At 38.3% G+C, this 27,883-nt stretch overlaps 1 protein-coding gene across 13 annotated transcripts; it reads left to right on the forward strand.

The window, feature by feature from the left end:
• BCLAF1 (BCL2 associated transcription factor 1) lies at positions 1–26,299 on the forward strand. Of its 13 annotated transcripts, XM_063329525.1 has the most exons (15): positions 571–688; positions 6,193–6,331; positions 7,388–7,461; positions 8,550–8,642; positions 9,538–9,661; positions 10,542–11,447; positions 12,897–13,568; positions 13,680–13,849; positions 16,584–16,689; positions 17,629–17,713; positions 18,420–18,595; positions 19,735–19,915; positions 23,423–23,569; positions 25,575–25,784; positions 25,928–26,299. In XM_063329525.1, exons 5-15 carry the CDS (start codon positions 9,558–9,560, stop codon positions 25,931–25,933), a joined length of 2,763 nt encoding a protein of 920 aa, XP_063185595.1. In that variant the 5' UTR covers positions 571–688; positions 6,193–6,331; positions 7,388–7,461; positions 8,550–8,642; positions 9,538–9,557; the 3' UTR covers positions 25,934–26,299. The 13 variants fall into 13 exon arrangements, 12 of the variants coding, with proteins under 12 accessions (XP_063185598.1, XP_063185597.1, XP_063185593.1 ...); XM_063329523.1 differs by lacking the exons at positions 571–688; positions 6,193–6,331 and adding an exon at positions 16–193; XM_063329524.1 differs by lacking the exon at positions 6,193–6,331 and having other exon boundaries at positions 547–688.
• The last annotated feature ends 1,584 nt before the right edge of the window (positions 26,300–27,883 follow it).

Genomic DNA, 27,883 nt, shown 5'->3' on the forward strand with positions numbered 1-27,883 from the left:
TCGGGCCCGCGTCACACTCGCACCTGCTGCAAAAGCTGCTGCAGTAAAGCGCGGCCGCGCCGCGATCCCCTTCCTGCTGCGCGGGGGCATCGGGAGCCAATGCCGCTGGGCGGTGATCCGCTGGCCGGGCTCCGCCGTACACATCGGCCCTTCCACGCACCTCCTGTGGATGGACGCGCACCCCGCCCGACAGGTAACTAGGCGGCGGCCCGGCCCGGGGGGAGAGCGGGGGAAGGCCTCGACCCCCTCGGATCGCTCTTCGGGGAAGGAGAGGAGAAAAGGCGGCAGCTTTTAGTCGGGGAGTGGGGGAGGAGGAGAGAGCTGAAGCCGGCGGGGCACGGAGCCGTAGGGCAGGGTCGGGGGGCGTAGGGCTGGGACACGCCGCTCCCCCGGGACCGCAGGCCCTGGGGCAGCCTACAGTTGGCCGTTAGCGCCGCGGGCCGCCATCTTCCTTGCGGACGGCTACCCAAAACCAAGATGGCGGGCGGGCTGTGAGGGGTGCCGGCCTTTCCCCGGGCCGGAAGTGACGTAGCCGCGGCGGCGGCCGCCTCCCCCCCACCTCCCCGCTCTCTATGGTGTTTTTTTTCCCTTTTTCCCTTTGGGCCCCGCGTCTTTTCCTCCGGCGAGTCGGGAAATGCCTGCCGCGCTGCCGTAAGGGAGTGGGGCCGCCGGCAGTTCCGCCCGCCAGGTGAGGAAGGGTGAGGGAGGTGAAAGGGGCCGCGGCGGGGGGAGTGGGTTGGCGGGACCCCGATGGTGTGCGGAGCCGCGGCCGAGGAGGGGCAAAATGGCGGGGGGAGGCTGAGGGGGACCAGCCCCCTTCCCCCCCCCCCCCCCCGCCGCTGCCCGCGCGCGTCGCGCCGTCCCGCCCTTCTCCGCCGCGTGACCTGGGCGCTCCGCAGCCATTATCCTCCATCCCCCCCGCGGCCTCTCTCCGCGCCAGGCCCCGGGGCGACGGGCCCGGCCCCCCCGCTCCTCCGGGGAGGGGCCCGGTGGCCACCGCCACCCCCCTGACGCGGGCCATCGCCGCCACCGCCGCTTTCTGCGGGAGTCGGGCCGAGGCGGCGTCACTCCTCCCTGGGCCTGGACGGCGCCCCCGGGGAACGAAGGTAGAGAGGGAAGGGGAGGCGGCGGCGGAGCTGCCTTGAGGTGGTTCGCGGCTTCTGGAAGGCCGCCGGGGGTGGGTGTGGGTGGGAGGGAATGGGCGGTCTGCCCCGCTGGGCCTCTACCCTGGCCGACCTGGGCTTTGCAGCCTTTCCGCCCTCCCTGTGGGAGATAGGCCCGAGGGGATCGCCGTGCAGCACCGGTTACAGGGCCATAAAATCTCCCCGTTATCCCCGCGGGCGCGACAGTGAGGAGGGAAATGTTGCCGGAGTGAAAGGATGCTTCCCGGTATTGGATCAGCCTGTACGCTCGTTAGAGGAACTTCCCTTCGGGCGTGACTGCGGTTCCAGCGTTTGTGCCCTGAGTACTCTGCTCCTGCTTGCCTCCCCGCGCGTTAACTGCCCTGTTCAGAAATGACCGCAAAAGCCCGTGGGGGGCTGGGGTGGGCTTTATGCCCCTTGCTGAAAGGGGCTATTATGTTCTGGGTGATGATCATACTGTAGGATACAGCCTTTGCAGGATCTTGTCCTTTATTTCTCCTTTGCTTTGTAAACCTCCTACTTTTTGCCTTTAGTTTTCTGATGAAAATTAGATTCTTTTTTGTGTGTCGTGGTGATCCTTTACCAAGTCAGTACTAACTTGTCACTTTTTTATCTCTGAGATCAAACTTTTACCTTAACAGTAGAAGTTAAATTTTACTACGCTAAGACCCAGGGGCATGCAAAACAAAAGAGTTTTTGAAACTGCAAGTAGTCACTGCTTGAGTAATGGTTGCATATTATAAATACATAAAAACATCCCTTAGAATAGTTGTTTTCAGTGTGGGAAGAATTGATTAAAGAGCGTGGGGTTCCAGGAAAATGCTGTCTAGCTGTTGTCTTTCTCCTCCTTCCTCCTCTTTCTTCTCTCTGATAATATCATTGCTATAGACAAAAGTGGGGAAAATAAGAAGGGGTAAAGGCTCTGGCAGCTTCTTGTGGCAGGGAGGGTAGGAATTGCTTCCTCCCACTCCTCCCTTTTGATGCTGAGTGACGGGCTGTGCTGAATAGCAGGAAGAGGTTTAATGTGTTACATATATCAGTACTTGGGGCATGACTGCCTCTCTCGTGAGCGCTGGTTCCGTGGCTTGAGCAAGGCTTCAGTGGGCCTGGCTGTAAGGAGCCGTTCCTCAGGTGAAGGCTGTGGCTGAGGGACTCTTTCTCGGGGGAAGGGGGAAACGGGAAACGGGCCGAGGGCGGGCGGAGCATGGGGAGGGGCCTGTTGCCATTGGGGATGCAGAAAACTTGGAGTGGTTGTAGTAGAAAGGGTCAGCAGGGAGCTGTTGTTTGGAGCTAGGGTGCAGGTATTTGGATGGATTAGATTTAGGCTGGTTGTCAAGGAGAGATTGTGGTGTAGGGGTTTGAGGAATGTCAGAGAACCTTTGAGGTTTGTTTAAAAGTAGTGGAGGTAGGTGAAGGAAACTACTGAAGAAAGTAAGCCTTAGGGTTAGAACTGTATTCAGTTTATCTGCGTGAGAGTTTCCTCCCAAAGGTATTCTGAAAAAGTGCATTGTTGTCTTGTTCATTGTGCTGGCACTGGCCTCCATGCAGCCTTGTGCTAAATGGAATCTGGGAGATGATGTGGCTAAAAAGTCAGCTTTGTCTTTTCGAACAGAATAGTTTCTTTCTGGATCAGTTCACTGCTCCAGCTCACCAATCACCTATACGAATACCAGTCTTGGAACAATTGAGGCAGGGAAGATAGCCTTTTCTGTAGCAGCATGCTCAGAGTTTATGGAAAAGAGATTGTGTAAACCACTGTGTAAAGGGATATGAAAACACGGTGCTTGAAACACAAACCAAAAAAAAACCGACCAAGAATGTCTATTCAAAACAATGTGTATCCAAAAGCATGCTGATACCTTTTTGTGTATTGATAAAATTCTTAGAAACAGTCACTTTGATTTCTGTGTTTTTAGTTAGAGGAGAAACATGCTTTTGTTTGCCAATAGTATCACATAAAAGAACAGCAACCAATCATATGATGGTTTTGTAAAGCTGGTTTTACTGTTACTAGGATGCTGGGTTTTGACTTCATAGAAAACAATATAAAATATTTGCAAATTAAGAAATGAATAAATTAGGAAAAAAAGCCGTTGTATGTTTTACTGTTCCAGTTGACTTTTCATGCTGTGATTCTTACATGGCTCTGTTTTGTCTTTGTGTGGATATTATGAAGATAATATTATATAGCTAGAATATAAAATAGGGAGAAAATATGCTTCCCAGCTCTTTCTTTGTACATTCCAAGATAGTTTGGGCAAATTTGCTATGGTATTTTAGTATTTGTAGGGTTCTAGTCATTGATGATCTTAGTGATACGGGTTTACAGTCACTAAAAAAATGCATTCTATTCTTATTTGTAATGTGTCACTGCAAAGTTTGCGTGCATTAAAAAAAAAGGGGATGATGGTAAAGAATGGATAAGAAACCATGGCAGATGTACAGGTACTGAATAGATGTCTTGCAGATGCCTCACAATAAGACTGACTTTCTTTAATTCAGCGTATGTATTATGAGAGAATGTTAAATATTCTGTGGGATTTCTTGAAGGTTGTCCTATCCCCTTTTGTTTTATCCTGCTTGTGTAATCCTCATTTCTTTTGAAGCCTGAATCTCTGAATGAAAATGTATTTTGGCAACAGCTTGTGAATTACTTTAACAAGATTTTGATTTAAATCTTCCTGACAGCTTTCAAGTAATGCTTAAGCAAGAGAAATGTAGACTACTAAATAACTATAAATGAAGTATAGCTAAAATAATAAAGCGAAGAGGAAGCAGTGTTTTGCTAGTGTAAGTGGGGATAACTGTCCTAAAATGTCTTCAGAAACTTCCACGTGGTGTAGGACTTGTAAAATGTCTTAACATGTACGTTGCATCTGCAGTCTGTGTATTCTGAGAAAACTTTAACATCAGTGGTGTAGTACAGACTCTTTAATGTTTAAGAGGAAACTGGAAAGACTTTTTTTGTCCTTCATTTTTCTTTTAAACATAGCAAATGCTAACAGTGATATTTACTTCCTCATTATTGTGTTGCTTGCAGTGGGATAAGCCTGATTCTGTTGTGTATCTTGTTTTTGCTTCATGGTCAAGCTTGCTGGCTGAGACTGATTTAAGATGCCCAAAGATCCTGCTGTTACGTTAAGAAACTTTACTTGACTCTGTCTTTGGTCATGAATGTGACTTGGTATCTGACGGGTGGTGGACTATGCAATTTTTAAAAATGTCTAGGTTTCTGTGTTAAGATTTGGTTGTTTAGGGGTGAGGTTTTTTGTTGTGTGTGTGTGTTTTTGTTTGGTTTTGTCGTTGTTTTTTTTTGTTTGTGGCTTTTTTTTTTTTAAGCTGCTTGTAAGTACTGTTGTTTGTTGCCGATGACTTTGCCAAGGTAGTTTCAGGGAAGCTTTAAAATTGCAGTGCTCCCAAAAGAAGCAGTCTTGCCTGCCCGCTACTGCAACTTCCCTGTGTTGTCCCAAACATTCGTGGGGCTGTGTCATGAACCATATTGGAAAAATCATTTGTATTGCAACTAATCCAGGTGGTCCATACATTTTCTGATCTAATTCACTATGTGGCTGCAGAAATACTTGCGCTAGCATAAGGGAGAAGATCATCAGGAATATAAGGAAACAAAGGATAGGAGAGATGGGATGTTTCATTAAACTAATAGTGCCGACTTATTCTGCTTTAAAGTACTGTGGCACTACAGCAGCTTCCTTTGTAATTGCCAGATTTTCTAACACAGGAGTGAAATGATTGAGAGTCAAGCATCTCTTTTCCCATAATTAAGGCAGAAAGAAAGGGAAAAAGAAACTTGAGTTGCAGAAAGCCTGTGGATTACGGCCCTGGTGTTTCAGGCATAGCCCATGTTCCTAGCAGTCATGGTCCTCTCTCGAAAATGCTTGATGTTAGTGATGACATCGTGTGTCATCACCTTTGGCAGACTCTGGGTCTCTTCTGAGACTAGTTCAGAGATAAGCTTCATGCACCGAAGAGAAGGGTAACTAGTCATTTGATTTAGTGATTGATGTTGTGTAGCAATATATGATGTTGCACCTCTTTTTCATTGTTCTTTACCGCTTGTGCCCTTACTTGAATGGTATAGCCACTACAGACTGACAATGAGCATGAGAAGAGGCTGTGGGTGATATTGTTTGATACCGTGAAACAATATTTTGTGATTGTGATGCTTTCAGGAGAATGTGTACTTTATCTGCAAAAGTGTGAAGTGTGTAGAAGCTTACTGTTATAAAGGAGCTGTTTTCTTATGTATTTCTGTATCTACCACTATTCTTCTCTAAATTAGCTTTAATAGAGGTTAATCAAATTTCAGATTCTTGCATATTGTAAGAATATTTACACAGACAAATCTTTATTCAAAAACAGTTATGTAGTCTTTTCACTTCTGTTCCTAAGTATGAGCGTTGTTTGGAAAAGGGGGTTTTGTGTGTCAAGCTTTTACCCAGTACAGTTAAATGGAAACAAAAGCTGCAAATAGTTGAGTTTTTTTAATTCAATATTTAAGGTTTTCTATTCAAAACTCTTTTATTTTAAAATTTTATATCTCTACTCTTCTTTAAAAAAAAAAAGTTAATGAGAAGGATAGCAAATATATATTTTAGCTGCTAGGGTTAGATATATCCAATGGCTGTTTGAAAAAAAAAAAAAAAACAAACAAAACACAAAACAGTGTGGTTACTTCTCACCTTTGCCAGTTGCTAGAAAACATTCCGAAAACTGTGCGGAACTGACTGCCAGAGTTTGAGCTGTAGTAATTTAAGATCTTGTCTTCTGCCTAGAGGTTTTAAAGGTGAAGTAACTATCTTGTTCTATATCCCGAGGATCTAAAGACTTGTCTAAATTAGCATTTTGAATTTCAGCTAACACCAACAGATTGTTTTTAAAACTCGGAAGTAGAGATGATTTAAATATTGATTTAAAAATCTCAGAATGAACTTCAACCATTTAGTGGAAGTTTGTATTGCTTTTTCTGTACTAGACTTCTGAATGCCTTAATTAACCTTTGCTAGCTAATACCATCTCGCCTTTTGTCTAGACAAGATCTGAAATGGTCCGATACACTACTGTGCTCCTTCAGAGACTCATGCTTGCTGATGATGAGAAGTAAAAACTTAATCTTATTAAAGCATATATTTTGTAGAAATTGGAAATATCTTGGTCACTACTAGTGAATGGTAAGTGGACTTTTGAAAGCAGTGTTTATGAACAGAAGTGCTACATTTCTTCTTTTAGATGAGGAAAACGTTAAAAAAACCTGTGAACAAGTGTGAGAGGGTCATTTAGGAGAAATGGATGTCTTCCTGGCTGTGGCTTTAATGAATAAATTGTGGAGATGCAGAATTTCTGGGAGATCTATCCCATCTGTAATGAATTAGACAAAATTCTGAATTGCTTGAGTGGGCTTGGAAAGTTTGCTTAATGTTGAGTTGGACTACAAATGTATACATAGTCTTAAGGCTTTGAGGTAATTAAAAGCTGAGGCCAGTGAAAAGTTTGTACTTCTGAGGCTGAATTCATGATTACAATTATGCTTTTTTTCTGTAGACGCTTATTTTTGAAGAAGGAGATGTTGGTTATTTAGGTAAACTCATACACATATGCATTTTAAACAAGAAGGTTAAACAGAGTAATGTTTGTATAAATGTTGCAAAGAAACCTAAAGGTAAAGCTTTTGCTGTTGTTCTAAGTTCTTGTCCCAAATTTTTTTCCAAAAAAGATGGTTCCAGTTAAGTGCAAAGCTGTATGTTAGAGTTCAGACTGGTCAAACAGTTTGCCACTGTCCTTTTTGCCCCTTCATCCTGGCTGCATGCTCTTCTTCCCCCCATAATCCAGCTCTGGTACTGGTTTGCCCCATCATTAAGCCAGTTCAATAACCTAGCCATATGAAAGTGATTTCTGGGTTTCAAGAGCCTGCTCACTGAAGGACCTGAAGGGTGTCAGGGCTGTTGTGAAGGTGAGGGTAGTGCATTATACAGCCCTGCAAGCGAGGCTAAAGGAGGAGTGATATGTATGGGAGGGGAGCTGGATTTGCCCCTTAGGCAGTGGCTAGCTCTTGAGCTGCTCCAGTCTTAACATACAGCTTCACTGAGTCCAAGAGTAAATTTGCCATTTCCTGTGTGTTGTGTCTTTTCATGATAAACAGATAATGTTTGAACCCATTTAAGCAAAAGGTATTACCTGCCCTTTAGTAAAAGTTCATGTCTTTGACCATCTCTTTTTCTGTTCTATAGGGATCAGTATTGCTGAAAGCACAAATAGACAGTTTTGAAATAAGTACTTCATTGGCACCAACTGACAGTTTGAGGTAAGATTAACTTAGTTCTATTTTTAAATGTTCTGACTGAACCCAGCCATTTAAAATGAGAATTGTTTTCTTAAAATTAATGCTTGCAATAAGAAACTAAAATATGTTAAACTTTTTGAAATTAGCTTCCCTATTGTGACTTGTACATAGAATGCAAATGTATAAATGTTATTGTTGAACACAGGGAAAATAAAACAGATTTCCTTTACAGCTGAGTTTGGGTTGTATTATAAACTTATTGGTCATCTGAAGTTTGGTCTGAAAATTACTTAATAGGAAAAAAAACTGGTTTTTTGCTATCACTTTTGCAAAATTGGTATGCTTCATGTCTTACAACAGTTTAAAAACTCTAAATTTATGTTGCCTGTGAGTAGACAAGAATAAGAGGTTATAAGCCATTTTCTGTGAGTTTAATTGAAGACAATGAATTAAAAACCATCTTCTGAGTATAGGTTATGTAAATTTGCCTTTTAATGGAAGGAGCCAATCAAAGACAACATTCAACATATTATTCTTCTCCAAGGTAAAAGAATCTTTTCTTAGTTAAATGGAAAACTAGTTTAGGTTGAAATTAATTTTTTGCTGGGTTAGTTGCAGATGAGGTTACATCTCTTTGGGGCCGTGCAAGCTCTTGTGCTACTGTGGTGGGGAAAGTCATACGGGGCAGGAGGGACTAGTTGATAGGGGAACAGTTGGTCTACTTTTTTCTTTTAGGTTCGCTTATATGTGTCTAAAATTTCTGATTTTTTTTTTTAAACTTTAAATTAAGCTCTAATGCTGTTTATTTGTCTTTACATAATTGGAATATCACCCAGGTAACAAGAAAGATTATATAAAGTACCTTGTGACATAAAGTGCTTGTTGTGTTGAGCTTGTATTTTCAATACGGTAATTTTAGGCTTTCGTGCTTATTTGCAATACAAAAGCTGAATGTCTGTTTTTTCCATTTTTGTTTTAATTATTCTTAAACAATGATAATGATAGATATTGAGCATACAAAGGCCTGAAAATGTGTAGTTATTTGTCTACAGTTTATATTCAGGTTGTCTAATGTGACCCTTTTTTTCCTTTTTTTTTTTTTTTTTAAGCTGGGCAATTTCAAAAGAAAATGGTAATGGGTCAAAGTTTTTATTAATTAAATTGGGGATTTTTAGCTACTGATCTGAAAAGAAAAGGAAAAGGTGTGTATTTTTTTTTATGGTTAGCACTAATTAATTCTAAATATTTATTATGACTGTACATAAGAAGAAATGATAGTTTATTATGAGTTTCTTTTAGGATTCATTGATTTAAAATCAATTGCAGTTTTCATAGCTTAATTTGAGCTTAAAAATGTTTAATTCTGTTGGAAGCCATATTATTTAACCAGCTGTTAAAATCTTTAAGTTGGCCATGCATTTTACATGTAGTTTAAAAAAGCAATGTTAACCTAAAAAGATGCACGGTGGGCATATTGACCGATGGAAAATCGGATCAGAGTGATTAGCTTTAGTACATGCGTTTAAGAGAAATAATACCCCTGGCTCAAACTAACAACTGCTGGACAGAATACTTCAGGGCTTTTTCTTTGCTTGTGTAAAAGGTACATTGTAGGGGACTATAAAGCCCTTCCAGAGAAGGACTGGTGCAGTGGAAATGCAAGGAAACGATAAACCGCACAAATAGCAAGAATTTTGTTTTAAAATATATTAAAACATGTAATTGTCCAGACGCACGTGTTTCTTGCCTTAATTTGCAGAAATGTTTTTTTCTGTCACTTCCTCTCTCCTTCTACAGGATTAGTTTGCAATTAAATCTGGAAACCCTTTAACTGTTATACTTTATCTTTTCAGACAAACTGTGTGCACTGTAGCTAAGTTAAATTCTTTAAAATGTGGTTGAGCTTTTAATTTGCGAATAAATGTACTCATACTGTCTTCAAAGTTCTTTTTGTTTAGGAATTGCTATAAATCTTTCTAATATTGTCATTTTAGTATATAAAAACTTTGTTCATTTTTGTGATTTACATGGATTCTAAATAGTTGCTTCCTTTTTTTTCCCCCCCCCCCTCCCCTCACCACTTTTTCTTTTGGGAAGGAGTATATCTACTGGGAAAGATGGGTCGATCTAACTCTAGATCGCATTCTTCAAGATCGAAGTCCAGATCTCAGTCCAGTTCTAGGTCGAGATCCAGATCACATTCTAGAAAAAAGAGATACAGGTAAATTGGTGTCTACTGCATGAAAAGTTGGTTTAGTATATTAGTTTTTGTCTAGAAATTATCTTTGGCTTGCATGATGCTGTGGCAAAAGTGAGCCTGGGATCTTACTTCGTTTTAAGGCGGTAGGCAAATTCTGCTTTGAATGTAATTTCTATTACTTTGATTGTTTAATACTTGGCTGTTTTTTTCTGTATCTCAAGATAGTTTCAGGATGCCAATGGTTCTTTGTGATTGTGGCTTGTTTGATTCTCCCCTCCCCCTTCACATGATGTTTTCTTTGTCCAGTCTTGTTCTGTGTGATTTGTTCTGTATTTCTCATGCGACTTTTCAGATCTGCAGTAACTTAAGGCTTCAGCAGATAAGCTTTGCTATGTCTTATGTTCTCAGTTGCCTCCAGCCTTTTCCTCATCTTTCTTACTAGTGGACATTGCCATCTCCCATAAAAGAAGTGATTGAATTGAATGTTTACTGCCTCATCAGCTGCTGTCTGCAGGCTGGCATATTAAACTGGGAGTCATGTAACTTCATGTTCCAGGCTGTGAACCGTATTGGCCAAGGAACTGAATGCCATGTTCCAACATGGTGATAATCTGTAATAAAATGGCAGGGGCAGGCCACTGAGGCTGGTAACGTCTTAATGACGTGATGCTGAAGTCTAAGTTTCACAGTCCTTAGGAGTATAGACATGTCTATTATAATCCTTTGAGACAGAAATAATAAATATAGATAGATTGTAGAAGTTACTTTAAGACCATTAGTCCTCTTCTTTTACCATTCTGACTGCATTTGAGAAATATAGCATTTAGTGTCAAGGCACTTTTTTTTTTTTTTTTACAAATTCTCCAATTGTCAAATGTTAATGTTTGCTTTTTAATTTTAGTTCTAGGTCTCGGTCAAGGACATACTCGCGATCTCGCAGCAGGGATCGTGTTTATTCTAGAGATTATCGCAGAGATTACAGAAATAATAGAGGAATGAGACGTCCCTATGGTTACAGAGGAAGAGGTAGAGGGTATTATCAAGGAGGAGGTGGTAGATACCATCGTGGAGGTTATAGGCCTGTCTGGAACCGAAGACACTCCCGAAGCCCTAGGCGTGGCCGTTCACGTTCCAGAAGTCCAAAACGAAGGTCTGTGTCTTCCCAGAGGTCCCGGAGCAGATCTCGTCGATCTTACAGATCTTCCAGGTCCCCGAGGTCCTCTTCATCTCGTTCTTCATCCCCATACAGCAAATCACCTGTCTCTTCCAAAAGACGTGCGTCTCTGGAAAAGCAGGCAAAGAAAACTGAAGGGGCTCCTTTGCAAGATAGCCCTTTGAAAAATAAATCACAAGATGAACAGAAAGATACATTTGAACATGACCCATCAGAGTCTCTTGACGATTTTAACAAATCATCAGCAGCTTCTGGCGACATTTGGCCTGGCCTTTCAGCGTATGATAACAGTCCAAGGTCACCCCATAGTCCTTCTATTGCCACCCCACCTAGTCAGAGTTCATCTTGCTCTGATGCCCCTTTGCTTAGTACAGCCCATTCAGCAAAGGACACACCTCAACATTCCCATTCCATTCAGCATAGTCCTGAGAGGTCTGGCTCTGGTTCTCTTGGAAATGGTTCTAGCCGTTATAGTCCTTCTCAGAATAGCCCATTGCATCACGTCCCTTCAAGGAGAAGCCCTGCAAAGACAATCCCATCACAGAGTGCTCCCCGTGAGGAGGCTCGAGTGCGGTCATTTTATCCTGAGGGTGGCGAACAGGAGACTGCAAAAGGTGGAAAGTTTGTGAAAAGGTAAGAATTAATTTAGAAGCCTAATGTTGCCTCTTAAAATGCTGTCTGTTACAGAGTTTTGAGAAGATCATTGCTGTGCCTTGAAAAATGCAATATTGAATACTATGGAATAAATATTACTAACTTTAGTCTGGTTGGAATTGAGCGTGAAACATATGCCTTTTCCTCCTAAGATGCTTCACGTTTTTGGCTGTTGGATAGTGGAGATAGGGACATGTATTCTAGAGGAAAAATTGGTTTGTGCTCTTCGATTACGGTATATTTCTTATACTCCATTTTAAGTTGGAATAGTGCATCAGACTTACTTCAAGTATTTTGAAATTTTAATACTTCATGTATTTTGAAATGCAAATCTTGTGGAAGCCTAAAAATGGAGATATTGTACAATGATTTCTTTGTTAACATAAGCAGAGTCCGTTGCTAATTGTGTCGTGCAATATGACAACTTTGATGCTTTGACTAACATTAAGTATAAAAGAGGGTAGGTCTTGGAACATAATTCTCTTGATGTGAAGGACAACATATTTAAAGTTGAATTTATATTTTCCAATAACATAAAATTCCCAAATTTGCTCTTCAAATGTTTGATTCAGTAGTAATTTTTAAAAGCTGCAAAAATCTTACTGACATTAGACTGTTCCTTTCTAATGTGACTTGTACTTCAGTGAATTTCTTATAGAACAAATTATAGAGCAAAGCTGTGACTATGCTATATAGTTTTGATTGTAGACTTCTAAATTAGTTTTTCCAGTTAGTGATTTATTATGTAAAAAATATGCTGCTTAGAAGATCAAAAATACGACTTCCCCTGGGTTAGATGTATTGGAGTTGGTGAATGTATTAGGACCTATGTGAAAATAGTGTATAGATAAGGCAGTGGCTGAAATAATTGGTAAGTGTGTCTCTGTGTTTAGGAGAGCTGGCTTTTGAAGGTTCTCTTCTTGTACACAATATAGTGACTGCATTAAGCCTGTGTCAGATTTTGGAATTCTCTTAGAAATGTGCAGTATCTTGAAAACCATTCACTTTCTTTTTAATGGTGCTCCTCTTCACTTAAAGAAATAAAAAAATGAATTGCAATCTGAATTATCAAATTTCATTTGAATTTGGTGGAAAAAATGACTTGTGTAAGAGAATCTAAAACTGGGTACCAATTAAGAAAGAACAAACAACCCACTACTCTTTTTTTTTTTTTTTTTTTTAATAAACTCAAGCAGAGAATTTCTAGGTGTTCTTCAGAAAGGCATTATATACTGCAGATGCCTCCAGTAGTGCATAAATGACAGTGGGTACAGTGTTAATGGTGTGCGAAGCATTGCATGCTGAAGTTTAATTGCTCAGAGGAATGTGTTTTCTTCTTCTTGGTGTGGAATTGACACAAAAGAGGAATGCAAGTGAACTGGAATGAATGCAATCCAGAGTTACCAGTCTCTTCTTTGCTATCCACAGGTACACAGATGAAGAGTCTAGAGTATACCTGCTTGATAGGGGTAATACCAGGGAGAAGGAGGCCCAGAAGGAGAGAGGATCAGAAAAAGGGAGGACAGAGGGAGAAAGGGAATGGGAGGAACAGGAAACTTTAGATTTTTTCGTTGATAAAGAGACTGGTAAAGAAAAGTTTAATGACTCTGAAGGGGAGGACACAGAGGAGACAGAGGATTACAGACAGTTCAGAAAGTCTGTCCTGGCAGATCAGGGTAAAAATTTTCCTACTGCATCTCACCGGAATGCTGAGGAGGAAGGAACCAAATACAAATCTAAAATATCAATCAAGGGCAATAGAGAGAGCGATGGATTTAGAGATGAGAAAAGTTATAAGCTTAAAGAGACTGGCTATGTAGTGGAAAGGCCTAGTGCAACAAAAGATAAGCACAAGGAAGAAGACAAGAGTTCTGAGAGACTAATGATGAAGAAAGAAACTCAGTCACCTGAGCAGGTAAAGTCTGAAAAGCTCAAAGAACTCTTTGATTACAGTCCCCCTCTACACAAGAATCTGGATGCGAGAGAAAAATCCACCTTCAGAGAGGAGAGCCCACTTAGGATCAAAATGATAGCCAGTGACTCCCATCGTCCTGAAGTTAAACTCAAAATGGCACCGGTACCTCTTGATGATTCCAATAGGTAAATTATTCCACTTTACAGTGTGGTTCTCCACCTGCCTGTGGTCATTCATCTTTATTTAAACTAGTGGTTTCTTTTTGTGTGTCTTTTTTTGTTGTTGATGCATTTTAGACCTGCTTCCTTGACTAAAGACAGGCTGCTTGCTAGCACACTTGTCCATTCCGTCAAGAAGGAGCAAGAGTTCCGATCCATCTTTGACCACATTAAGTTGCCCCAGGCCAGCAAAAGCACGTCAGAGTCATTTATTCAGCACATTGTGTCCTTGGTTCATCATGTCAAAGGTATGTATTCAGTTTATCATACCGAGTACATGTCTTACAACTTCATTTAAGCCTGTTTGTTATATCTAGTACAGGAATATTTCAGCTCTCTTTTAATGTTGATTTAGTCAGACTTCCTTCCTTTTGAGGTGCACATAAAAATAATTAGAAAAATAATAGCCAAAGAAGCTAGAATAAAAAAACCAAACAACCCAAGCAATGCAAAGCATAATAGTAGTTATACTATGTTTCTGGATAAATTTTTGAGCCTACGTAGCATATAAAGTGTGAAATTGTTTTTATTTTATTTTTTCCCCAGTGTGATTTAAACATCCTACGTTAGTCAATCTTTTCTTATTTAGTTTTATTTTAATGGCTCTAACATACAATTTTATATTAAGTGGTGCAACATGGGTTGACAGATGTCCTTTGCACTGTAAATACTATGGCAGTCCTTTTGGAGCACCCCAGCGCTCATTTTCAGGTTCTTATTGGAAGGGGTTTTCTTGTCTCAAAATAATGAGATTTAAGAAAAAAGTGTACTCTAAATTATACTAAATACACTCAGATATGTCATTTTATTCCTGTTTGACAGTATTGTAGTGCTGGAGACAGGACTTTCAGGAACTTGGCAGTGGCTTAATAACCCTCCATTGAATTAATTATACACTGTTTTTTTTCTGATTTAACAGTAGTGTCTGCTTACTATAAACACCCCAAAACCCCCAACCAACTAACCAACAACAAAAAAAACCCCCAAAATAAAAACCCACCAAAACATAAACCCAAACTGTCAAAGTAGATGTATTTCATTTAGGTCACATATCCCGTCAAAGTTTTCTGATGGAAAAATTCCTTAAAATCCCTTGAGGATATCTAGAGAGTTCTTTAAATCCTCTTTTTCCCTATAGCATTTACTTTATTTCACTGGGCTGTTGTCTTGTTCTTGTGTTTAATTTACTGAGATAATAAGGAGGAGTTTGCTGTTGAAAATAATGTTGCTGTATCATCACGCAAAGGGGGAATGTGGAAATGCTTAATTAGGTGACCAGTTTCAGCGTATCTGTCTGTAAGCATTGTTTTTTAAGATGCTTTAGTTTCTAAAATTGCAAAGACTTGCGTGCTTAAAAGTCTCATTTTGTTGGCAAAATTCAGATAACTTAAGGACAAACGTTTTCCTGTATTTTCAATTACTTATAAAGAAGAAAGTAATAGCCAACAATAATATATTATGCTAATGTATTAGATTAAAAAAATTCTTACTGGGTCACCTGTTTAGAGTATAATGATCTTTGTTGTAAAAGTATCTATTTTATTGATATGTAAAGAGATTTAAAGCTCAATCCAGTGAGAGCTTCTGTAAGTTTTTGCTTGTGTGGTACATATGTAGGCTGTAGGTGAAATAATATTCCTGAAAATCTCACATGTTGATCACAGAATAGACTGTTTTTCTGTAAACTTTTATATGTTAAAGTACCTGGTAAATGTAACAGCAGCCTATCTGGTCAAGTTATTAGAATATGTGCAGTTATGGTTGTTTATGAAAGCAGAACCTCTCTTTAAGTTTCAGATTTACTGTGGTCTGTGATCAGATTTTAGTAACTCTTTTGAGAAATTGACATTATGTTCATTATTGGTGTGATGCGACCAGTCTGAACAGCTCTTTATTAATGTAGAGCTGAAAATGCCCAGTGATGTTTTCTTTTTCATTGTAACTAGGTCCTGGAATGTGTTTTGAAATGGCAAAATCCATGTTACAAAAGTAAAATAGCTGTTGAAAGATACAGATGCCAAACAGGCAAAGTTGAACCTTCTGTCTTCCTGGCAAAAATGGCATAAAAACAGAGTTGCTAGCTCAAATTCCTGTGTTTGATGGAATTATGATTGAGGCACTACCCTTGTAGTGGCCGTTTCAAGTTTTAATGGTTGGTTATGAGACAAATACTGGATGCCGGGCGGTAAGTTGATACAGATGTATGTTGACCTGTTAAGCAGATAGCTTGCTTCATATGTAACATTTCATAGCTCATGACTTTATGTATTTCTATATTACATTTAAACACATTTGTTGAGCTGGTTTAAAAACTGAGTTTTGCTGTTGATAATTTAACTGTCTCTGAAGGAAAGAGAAAATTTGTCAGAGAAGTTGTCAAGTTTGCCAAGATGCCAGATGCTTAAATGAATTTATTTACATATAGGTGTGCTAATTGTCTTGGATCGTTTATCATCACAACTTCAAATCAAGAAATTGTATTCCTTTAAGAAATTATTTGTTAGGTCATTCATGTAGTTATTGGAGCATACACTACTTAAGTTTTTTCACTGAATTAACTCTTATTTTAAGTTAAAGATGAGATGAATAATAAAATGTACTTATCGCAAATATTCATGACTCAGAGTAACTTCATTTTCTCTTATGGGCAAAGTGTAAAATAACTGTTAAGAAATTGCTCCTTTCTCTTTCATTAGAGGAAAATGTAATCGAAACTGAGCAAGTCCAATCAGTAAATGATGCTTGAATTTGATGTAATACAGTCATGGCATAGTTACAAGTAGACTTGCAGTGATGCTGTGCACTGTTACTTTGTTTGGGTTACAGAATGTGTAAAAATAGGGGAAACGCCACATTTGCTTGTCCTGATAGATTTATTGAAAATACTATGTTTTTGCCTGCTACTTGCCTTTCTGTCAGGAGTAAAATACCTGTCAGTTGAATTAAACTAATGAAACAGTGTTTTTCTATTGTAACCAACAGAGCAATACTTCAAGTCAGCTGGAATGACCCTAAATGAGAGGTTCACTGCATATCAAAAAGCTACTGAAGAACACTGCACCCGGCAAAAGAGCCCAGAAATACATAGGTATATGTTAACTGCATTACCTAGATGCTTTGTGTTTCGAGAAATTTCTGCTAATATTTCCTTCGAGAACCCAAAATATTTTTTTCTGATCTGTATGGAGTAATTTGTCAATTTCTGTGTAAATGCAAAAACACCAAAAAAACCCACCAAAACCCCTTCTGTAAAGGAGAACTCATCTGAGCCAAGTCAGGCTTCATCTGTGATTTTGTAGCAGATGTCTTCTCTACCTCTGTATCTCATTTGGGATATATTTACTTTTCTCACATGCAGTGCTCAAATATTGAAGGGCATATGTCTTGAAGATGAAAAGAAGCCCTGTACACACATCTTTATTCTGCAGAGTGAAATGTTCCATCTCATACTACTTTAGTTTTTGTATGTGTTAATTTACAGCAATTTTTTCAAAAGTCTGAGAGGCTGAAAGGTAAGAAGGTAGGCATGCAGATGTAGTTTCTGATCACATGCTATAATTTTTTGATGCAGTGTACTATATTTGTGTTGCATGTGAGGTTATATTATCTCTGTATTTAGTATTCAACTTCTTAAGTTTTCTGAACTGTTATATATTTTTGACTTTATCATAAACTATCATAGTGTTGATGATTTCTTGGGGGGGATGGATTTTCAACTGGCTACATATACTGATCGTTCGAAATGACTCATTAAACATCTTTTTGTATCTTCAAAGCTGTACTTAAAATGTGAAAAATCAAACTACCTCTTTTCTGTATTTGTATTCTGAGCATACTTCACACAGAACAGAACCAAGGTTTCTAATTTTTAGTCTGCTTCTGTATTAAGATGGTGGGGCTTTATGTGCGAAAAGTTTGTTCTACTGCAAAAATACTGCCTTTCTCAGTTTTGTGTTGAAAAGAAATGTCTGAGCCATTAACAGTCACATACGTGTATGGCAAGACACTGCTTTTATTTTACATTTAGGAGGATTGACATCTCTCCAAGTACCCTGAGGAAGCATACCCGTTTATCAGGTGAAGAGAGAGTCTTTAAAGAAGAAAGTCAAAAAGTACGTTCTAAGTGAATATCCTGTTTGTATTTCTAAACTTTATTGTGTTTCCCTTTAAATTGGACCTTCAACTTTGCGTGTAAAAATACAAAAATAACTTGTATTTATCATAGCTGGAGTACTTGTGTTTAGAACTTTTTTTTTCTCTTTGAATAAAACATGTTACCAAGAAGCCAGTTTATGTTGCATGATTTTGCTATGTTGATAATGTGGCATATAAGGCCAAGTCTTCGCCCACCCTTCCTTTCTTCTTGGATGTTTTTTGACCAATTTTGTGGCACTGAGCTGCTCAAGGACCAAGAATAGAAGTGGGGTGGGAAGTACTGAGGTGGTCAGTGAGTAGTATGGTTGAATTGCAGAGGTGCTTGTGCTCTGTTAAAAACAATTCACCAGAAGAAATGAATACTTCAGCATATTCCCAAACCATGTATTATGGTCTGTCTTCATCAAAAAATAGATATCCCATTGGGTTGACGGGAGGGTTTGTTTGAAACTGAAATTCTTAGCTGCTCTTTTTTTAGATCTAGCCATTGCATGTAAAGGGCGTTCATTTAAAATCAATTTGTGTGCTGAAGAGTTTGTTGAAAAATAGGTAGATTCTATCTTGATGTTTTTGAAAATTGATGCGCAACTTGCCTTTTCATTCAGATTCTCTTCTGGCTGTTTCATTTCAAAATTTTGTTCCAAAATACATATTTGTTTACAGGGAGATAAAAAATTAAGGTGCGATTCTGCTGATCTTCGTCATGATATTGACCGACGTAGGAAGGAACGAAGTAAAGAGCGAGGAGACTCAAAGGGTTCCAGGGAATCCAGTGGGTCAAGAAAGCAGGAGAAAACTCCAAAAGATTACAAGGATTACAAATCTTACAAAGATGACAGGTAAATATTTAAAGTCCCTATATAGGTTTTTAGCTTCTAATTAGCCTTTGTAATTGTAAGCTTAATTGCTTTCAATTTTCAATGTATAATGGAACATTTAAATTTAAACAATTAAAATTATTTGTTTTACAGCAAATATGTATTATCTGTCTTTTACACGGCTTATGGTGGATGAGGACAAAAACTTTGGAATAGCAAGCTAACACTGAAAAAAAAAATGACAAATTAATCTGTCCTATTATCCAGGCTACATCAGGAGGTTGGACTTCAATGCAGTACATTTCTATAAACAGTTTGTGTAAGAACTTTGGTTCGTTATGCTTGATTCCGCACTTTTTCAACTCATAACACCCAGAGTATGAGAATCTTACTGATATTTAGGTTTTAACATGGGTGAGAAGGGGAAATTTAATTTTTGTCTAAAGCCAGTGGGCTGTTTTTAAAGAAAAAAATGTTAGCATGTCTCAGTGGATACTGTGTAGCAGTGGTAAGAGTTACTTCAGGTATGACCTTCTTTGAATAGAATGTTAAAATTTTGTAAATCGGGTCAAATTAATACCACTGTGGGGTTACGAAAATTCTTGCTGTAGGAATTTTTTCCCCCTGCTTTGTACTGGATATACAATGAATTTTTACTTATGCTGCCTGTTTCCCATTTACTTTCTGACTTTGGTATCCACGTTATCTTCCACTGGCTAATTCTGTACAGCCATCTGCATAGGGAAGCCCACACTGTATCTTTTCAACAGTGTGCAAACTGAACTATGTAAAGTCACTGTAAAACTTTGCCTTGAGGGTTTTCTCCCTTCATTTCTGTTTTTCTGCCTCAGAAGAAAGGCAGATCTTAAAAATAACAGAATCGCTTCATGGCATCAAAACCTAGAAAAACTGTATTTGCAGACTGCTGCTTTCCAACTCACTAGCAATAATATACATTTGTGCATTTAAATGTGTAAGAGGAGGCTGGAAAGTGGAACTATACTTCACCTTAGCATCTGAAATACGTAACGTATATGTGACTTTATAACTAGAAAGGGGATAGTTTTTCATAAAATGTAAAGAGACCCCCTTTAGTATAGCATGTTACAGACCATCTAGTACTTTTAAAATAGCACACAGTGTATCTTTTTATTTTTCAGTAAACAAAAAAGAGATCAAGACCGTGCTCGGTCCTCCCCATCTTCCTCCCCATCTTCTTCCTCATCCAGTTCTCGAGAAGAAAAAGATTGCAAGAAGGAAAGAGATGAAGAGTTCAAAACCCACCACGAACAGAAAGAATACTCTGGTTTTGCAGGAGTCAACAGGCCAAGAGGCACCTTTGTAAGTTGCTGTCTTATTCTTCCCCTAAATGATGAACGCTTTGCCAGTAGTAATAATATAACAAATAAAATGAGGAAGAGTTGCAGTGATTAATGTTAGGCAAGACTTCTTTCATAACAGTGATTCTTGAATTCTTTAATCTGGTGTTCCAAACCTGAAAAGCTGTTTTTTATTTTTCCCCGCACTACCCAGTAGCAGTTAATTGGTGTGTTAGCATGCCATTAGAGAACCTAGTGTGGGGTGGGGAAAAACTATTTCTTGTTTATTCCTTGTTCTTTTGTAATTGTGCTGTTTCCAAACAGGATCTGAAAATTTACCTTTCTGTAAAGATTAAATCTTATGATCTGTTACCTCTTAACTCCCTGCAGGTTCTGTTCTTCCCTGTCATTTTCAGTTTGGTTTTGCCCTCTTTTGTGTGTGATGTCTGCAACTTGTTAAGTAGAGAACGGGACGTAATTAAAAATATACATCAACCTTAAAACAGCTGTATTGAGGAGAGGAGATGGTATACTTGTTATTTTTCAGTTTCTTTGACCTGGACTAGACACAGTGAGCATGAAAGCTCATTAATTTCTGTCTGGAATGTGTTTTAGCATTGTGATTTGGAAAGTGACATATTGAACACTATATTATTCAGAAAAAATTTAAAGTTAAAAATTGCATGTTAATGTAATTACTGATATTTAATTGGGAAATGTAGAAGCATTAGGAAAGACTAGGAATCAGTAAAGGAGGCCTTGAAAAGATAAGGAGTATTTCAAAAAAGAAAAAACAAAACCAAACCACAACAAAAAAAACCTCCAAAACAAAACCACACACCCACAAAAACGCAAGTCCTGTGTTTGCATGGGGAAAAAATGTCAAATAGACTTATGTAACGGGTAGGAGTAATTTCATGCTTTGTCAATAGTTCCACCATGTAGCCTGTAATTAAGACTAAATAATGCAAAAAGGCATTGTTTGGTATAAGTCTGCATTTAATTGTTTGTAGTAGTGTAAAAGAAGTTTTGAACTACTACATGAGGGTGTCTGAAATGCATGTGGGGTGTGCAACACTTGAGTTAAGGTTTGAATCTTCCATCTGAAAAACTGTAGCTACTTAGTACAAAATTCAAAGTTCAAAATTTCTGACACTAAAAATGCATCATTTCCTCTTTTCTTTTTGTTTTTAATTATTCTAAGGAATAGCTATGTGGCATAAATGTATAAACCCTTGGATGAGGTAGGCATCAAATATGACAATATCAGCACAATTTCTAGCTGTATAAACTAGTGGCACCAAGTTAAAAGTAGAGGTTAAAACCCCCTCTTCTCTCAAAGAGAATCGGTTGAAGAAGACTTATAATTGGTGGAAGCCTTACTGCTTTATAAGATCAGATTATACGTATCGTGAAAGAGATGCTACTTTACATGAAATTCAAGTAGATGTGAACTGAAAATTTAATCGACTTCTAACTTAGCAACTGGTGACTGCCCGTTCTGACTATGCAGTAATAACTGGTTAATATTCCCCAACAACTTACATGGTCACATACAGGCTTATGTACCAAAGTGTGTGTCTAGCGTAGGAATGTCTTTGTAATTCAGACTAATAGTGGCTTTGTTCCGGTGAATGCTGCTTTGCTTTTGGAGTAAAGAAAATGTTTTGGTTGTGAATCCTCCCCAAAGCAGGAGTCCTTGATATGTATAGAGAGCATAGCTTGCTGGATAGGGGAGACTTTAATGTAAACTAAGCTGTCAATTTCATGCAAATCAGCAATGATTTTTTCACTAATGTATGCTGACAGACTATAAGATTTAATTCGAGGCTTCTTGTACATTAAACTTCATGAATAGTTTTGAAGTAGGAACACAGAAATAAGGATAAGTAGAATCTTTTAATGACACTATCGTTAGTATTCATCTCCTAAAGAATTCTGTGTAACAATTCTGTTTAAAAAGAGTTTTCTCTTTCTGTGGAAAATGTACTTTGTCCTTTTTGTGATCATCTTTGCAATAAGCCCATAAAGATAACACCATAGTAGATTTCACCTTTCGTATTTCTTTGCCTGAAGGGTGACCTGAAGGGGGACAACAACTGTTAATACAGTATGGAGGAAAGCTCTAGATGCTTTTGTTAAAGGGGAACTGATCATAGGACCTAAAACCAGGAAATGCTGATCTCTCTCTTCCCTCCCCAACTCCCCCCACCCTCCAGTCCTGTCATCATTTTGTCTTTACATCTTCTTTTCCTGACACTGTGATAATGCTTGTTGTGCCCTAATTTTGTAAAGGTTTCAAAGCTATTGGAAACGAAGCATGTAGTGTTTCGTCTCACATACAGTTTTCTTCAGGTGACGGTCTGTCATTTTTCAAGTCATTCTCCAAGCAATTCTTTCTTTTTTTCTTCTTTTTTTTTTTTTTTTTTTTGGACTACAGCATATTGGATAGGTCTTGGGAGCCTTTTATGGATTGTTTTTCAGTCTGTTTTGATTTCAGATTAGTTTTAAAACTGTCCAGCGTAAATTCTGCACTACAAGTGTTGGAGCTTTATGGAACTGAGTGTGCATAATGCTCTTTCAAGTTAGTTAATTATATCTTTTTTTGGTCTGTGTTCATGGAACGTACTTATTTTTTTAACAAATGAAATTAATTTCCAGTCATGTTTTTGTGCAGTTACTCTGAAGACCCAGTTCTGTGTTTTTAACCAGGCTGGTTTTGGAAATCATGATCTGTAATCACTGCAGTTTTTATCAGTCCATCTTCCTATCCTAACCTTTCTTCTCCCCTTAAATGGAGTATATAAGCTCTTGTTTAATGTTTTCTACAAGCTAAAATTTTATGTGCTAAGGGAACTTGTTGCTGTGAGACTTTTTAGCGTAACATTTTAAAATCCTTTGAATTCATTATAAAGAACATTTAAAACACTAATTTTCACTTCAAGCATTGCAACTCTGTACCGTACGTATTGTTGATTTTTCTGAGTAAAGAATTTACTCATTTGAAATTGAATTTGGCTTAAAGTACCTTTCTGAATCTCAATTGAAAATGCTTGACTAACACAAAGTGGATATTCTTATTTGAAAACTGCATTGTTTGTATGCATTCTAGAATAATTTTCTCATAACTGATATGACTGACTCCATAAATGACCTTTCTTTTCCCCCTGACAGTTCTCTCCCTCTTTCAGTCTAGTTTTTCTGTTTATTTATGTCTGTGAGCAGCTTCAGAAGCTTCTTCTGACCTTTTGTTGCAACACGCTGGTTTACCAGCAGCCAAAGGAAATTTCTTTTTGGTGGTTGTGGTTGAATTTATGCCAAGAACTCAAATGTGTTTCAATTAAGTTTAATAGAATCATTATTTCAAAGTGAATGCGTGACTATATTACTTAAGGTAATATGTGAATTTAAAAATGGTTTTACACTTGGAGATACTGTAATCACAGAAAGAGCATTTTCAGTAATAGAGAACTTGAACTCTTCTTTGTGATTTTATGTAAATGGATTAAATGACATTTTGGTTAATCAGTTTCGAATTAGGGGCAGAGGAAGAGCCAGAGGAGTCTTTGCTGGAACAAATACTGGTCCCAGCAACTCAAATACTACTTTTCAGAAGAGACCGAAGGAAGAGGAATGGGATCCTGAATATACCCCAAAAAGCAAGAAATACTTCTTGGTGGGTGTGGAGAACTCGATATCTTATGCATGCTTTTGTTTTTTCAAATTTTCTACAAACGTAGAAGTAGCATGCATGTAGAGACAGGGACTTCAGTTACCTAACCATGAGACTATCAGGGCTGTTGTAGTGCCTGGTTCTACTTCTCTTGCATTTTTCTGCAGCAGGCTGGCAATAATTGAGGCCTGACACAGAATTCATCTCCAAAACTTTCATCAGTGAGTGGAGAAGAAAGCAGACTGAGACTAAAATTACTAAAAACAAATTTTAAATCAAAAAGATTTGTACTATGTTTCCATGGATTTCTGTATGGCATTTGAGCTTTGTCTTAGGTTTGTCTGGAAGTCTGCAAAAGTGAAAGATCAGGAAAATCTGACAGTATTTGTGGATGAATATAGGCTGAGGCTGTTATTAGCAGTCCTTCTGATCTTAGTTGGGTAGGGTGATAGTCCTAAGCAAATCACCTTAGTTTTGATGCCTCTTTTCCCATCTGGATTATGAAAGGAGGACCGTTGATGTAACCACACAGTACTTAGTGTCGTGTACTGACTATGGTAGCCTCTGTTCTAGTTGATTTCCTTAACAATGCAAAGATCTAAGGATGCGGTTTCACCATTGAAATGTTGAATAGTAAAGATTAGACCTTCTTTTATAGCATAGCTGTATGTTTTAACAGGTAATCCAAGAAATAATGCAATCACAATTTGGATGTTTATACAAGGAGTTCTCCTCCGTCTCCCCACACATATATAAACTTTTCTGCCCTATAAACATAGAAAGAGGTGTGATCGTATATTCATTAAGAAATTCTGTGATAGCTAGAACAAATAACTAACTGTAGCTATTAAACTTCTTTCTCATCTCTAAAAATGTTTTTAATTAAAAAAAAAAGCCACCCTTTACCTCTTCTTACAATATATAATTGTTAATAAAATGCTTTATATAGAATCATAGAATTGTTAGGTTGGAAGGGACCTTTCAGATCTTCAAGTCCAACCATCAACCTAACACTGACAGAAACCATCACTAAACCCAGTCCCTCAGCACTGTGTTTACCCGTCTTTTAAATACCTCCGGGGATGGCAATTCAACCACTTCCTGGGCAGCCTGTTCCAATGCTTGATAACCCTTTCAATGTAAAAAATTTTCCTAATGTCTAATTTAAACCTCCCCTGGCACAACTTGAGGCCATTTCCTCTTGTCCTATCGCTTGTTACTTGGGAGAAGAGACTGACCCCCACCTCTCTATAACCTCCTTTCAGGTAATTGTAGAGAGCAGGTATATAGATGTGGTATGTGTTTAGTAGTTCAGATTTCTTTCCAAATCACAAGTAAATAAAGTAGATGCTGAAGCAAGTGTACCTCACTCTTCTAAATATAAACCTATTTTATATTAAATAATTGTCTGTAGTGTTCATGTAGTGTACAGAATGATTGTCAAAAAACTTATGTAAGGCTATATATTTGGTAGCAAGACAGCAAATGTTAAGCTTATTAACCAGAGAAACAACTGTTGTTTGTTAATGTCATTTAAACAGTTTAAACTTCATCTGCCCTATGTTGGGCAGGTGAAGCAGGGTTTCTAAAAACTGCCTTCAATTACCTTTCCTTAATAGGTATAAAACCCTCTTATCTCTGCATAAAAATAAAAAATCCCGGCATGTTCCTAGAGCTTCTTCCTTTAAAATCACTGCTTTGTGGGTATTTTCCCCTCAAAACTAGCGAGTAGTTCTTTCTTCTGACTGAAGTGACAGATAACTTAGTTGTTACTCACAAACATTGGAGTAGACCCACAGCTAACAAGGGCTCTTTTAGTTATAGCATCATAAATTGTAAGGATATACTTCACAATGGATCCTACAGATTATCATCTGAACTGTTAAAAAGTTCTCTTAATTGTGGGTTTTTTTTCTATGTGTAGTATAAATTTAATATAGAGTAGCAGCATTTAAGGGGGTACATTTGAGAGGTGTTCTAACCCTATTCTTGTCTGGTATTATCATAGCATGATGACAGAGACGATGGTGTGGATTACTGGGCCAAAAGAGGAAGAGGCCGTGGTACTTTCCAGCGTGGCAGAGGGCGTTTTAACTTCAAAAAGTCAGGTAGCAGTCCGAAGTGGACACATGACAAGTATCAAGGGGATGGGATAGTGGAAGATGAAGAAGAAACGATTGAGAATAATGAAGAAAAGGACAGGCGCAAAGAGGAAAAGGTAAACAGTTCAGTGAATTGCAGCTTAGACAGTGTGTTGCAGTATTCAAGTAATTGTGTGGGTGTGGGGGAGGATCACTTAAAAAGGCTTCAGAGTTTGGTTATTAGCAGTTTACAAGAAAACTGTTTTCTTTTTTTCCACAGGAATAACCCTGGAAGAAAGTTGTAGCTGAAAGAGCAGCTCTTGCACCACCCACACAACATTTTTAATATGTTTTTTTGTTGTCAAATGAATGTAAGCATTTTACTTAAATTTTACTGTTGGAAAGTAGTTTAGAGGGATTGTTTTTGTTTTAAGCCTTTAGAAAAAAATCTTGATATAGTAAACTATGTTAATGATCGTACAGGTAGAAAGTAAAATATTTGTAACAACTTTTAAGAAATTTTACTGTTTGTTATATGCAGTGTAATTCTGCTTTGTCCAAATATATGGTCAAGTACAACTCTAAAAGTTTTGATTCTCCCCTATGTCTGTGTTTTATTCTGAAGTAAACTTACAGCTCTGCACACCTGAAATCTTGGAGAAGCATTTTTTATAAACTGATTACTACTTCTGTGTTGCCTTTTTCTAAGAAGTGTATTTAAGGGTAGTTATCCAGTCATAGTGTAAGTACAAACAGTTGTGGAAAATGCTGATGATATGTTAGTTGACAAGGATCACATTTACATAGCGTGTAACCCGGATTGGTATTCCACCATACTAGATAGGGCAGCAAGAATTTTGAGAGTGGAATTGTCACTCCTCTTTAGTAGCCTAAGAAATACATACGTGTATAAATACTCAAGTGAGTTTCAAGTGTATTATTTCCCTTCTGGAATGTGAGTTTTAGAAATCTATTTCCAAGTCACTGGTGCTAGAAACTTCTAAAAAGATCTGGAAACTGGAGTTCCCTCCCCCATCTCTGTAGTTAGGTGCAGAACTATCTACAACTAGCTGAATTCCTGTAGTTTGCGTCTGGAACAGATCAGTCGTGTTATAGATACCTAGTGATTTGCTTTGTCATTAAAAGATGCTTCCCTTGTCAAGGGTAACTTAGTACAATTTTAAGGTTTTATAAACCTAGGATTTAAACTTACTGTAAGAAAAATGCTGTCCGTGAAGTATGAAGTACAAATGGCATTCTCAGGGCCACTAGCGATTAATCATCAACAGAATACTTTAGTTAAGAAGTCGGTGGCAGTATCAGTCTAGCTTCTTTTCTGTCAGTTTCTGTTTCAGTTTGTTAAACTACCTCTTCAGTTTCTTTATGTGGACTTGCCTCTCCAGATACGTAATCTGTCAAGAGTAAGCCTTTAAATCTTCTATCACATTTAATGCAGCCTTAAGTGAAATTGGGGGGAGGGGAAGGAGACAAAACAAAAAAAAAAACACCACAAAAATCCCTGAAAAAATAAAGCAAGATATGTTACAACCTGAATCAGTAAAGATACTTCAGATACTAAACACTTCCATAAAGTGTGAATTCTATTACAGTGCCCTGGAAGTACAGTTCTTCAGTATTCCACTTTATACAATGTGTAAATTTAAAGTTACAACTCAATGGTAAAAGTTAAGTTAGCAAACAGTGTGAGAAATGAGTCTTACTTCCTTTAGCACTGATTTCTAAATAGTTTTGCTTCTAGTATTCTTGTAGCCAAAGTGCAGAAGGTAGCCTACAGTTGTTTGGTTTTGTTTGGTTGGTTTTTTTTAAAACAAAAACAATACACCCACAAAGTTAGTTGAGTGGTAGGTACACTCTTAACCTACAGAATGTTAAGTATGACAGTAGCATACTTAAATCACTAGAACAATTATGATACAACAAGGTTACTTACGTTTTATTTCTCAGACTGCTATATATAGTAAATCTTCGTGTTATATTGAGTTAATAGTTTGCCCCTTAGAATGACATAATGTCTTAAAAAATAGGAAGGGAAAAAAAAAGTTTTGGTAGAAGTGTTTGTATTAAATACATATACAGTGTGTGCCCTCTTACTAGCTTTACTTTTAGAGATGACGTTAACCATCTGCCCTATCGAAATTAAACAATAGAAGGCAGGAAAATGTAGTACTGTCACTAATCCTAACTGTATTTGAGGAAATTGTATTTCAAATTGCAC

Source organism: Chroicocephalus ridibundus, chromosome 3 (assembly GCF_963924245.1).
Source record: "Chroicocephalus ridibundus chromosome 3, bChrRid1.1, whole genome shotgun sequence".
NCBI lineage: Eukaryota > Metazoa > Chordata > Aves > Charadriiformes > Laridae > Chroicocephalus > Chroicocephalus ridibundus.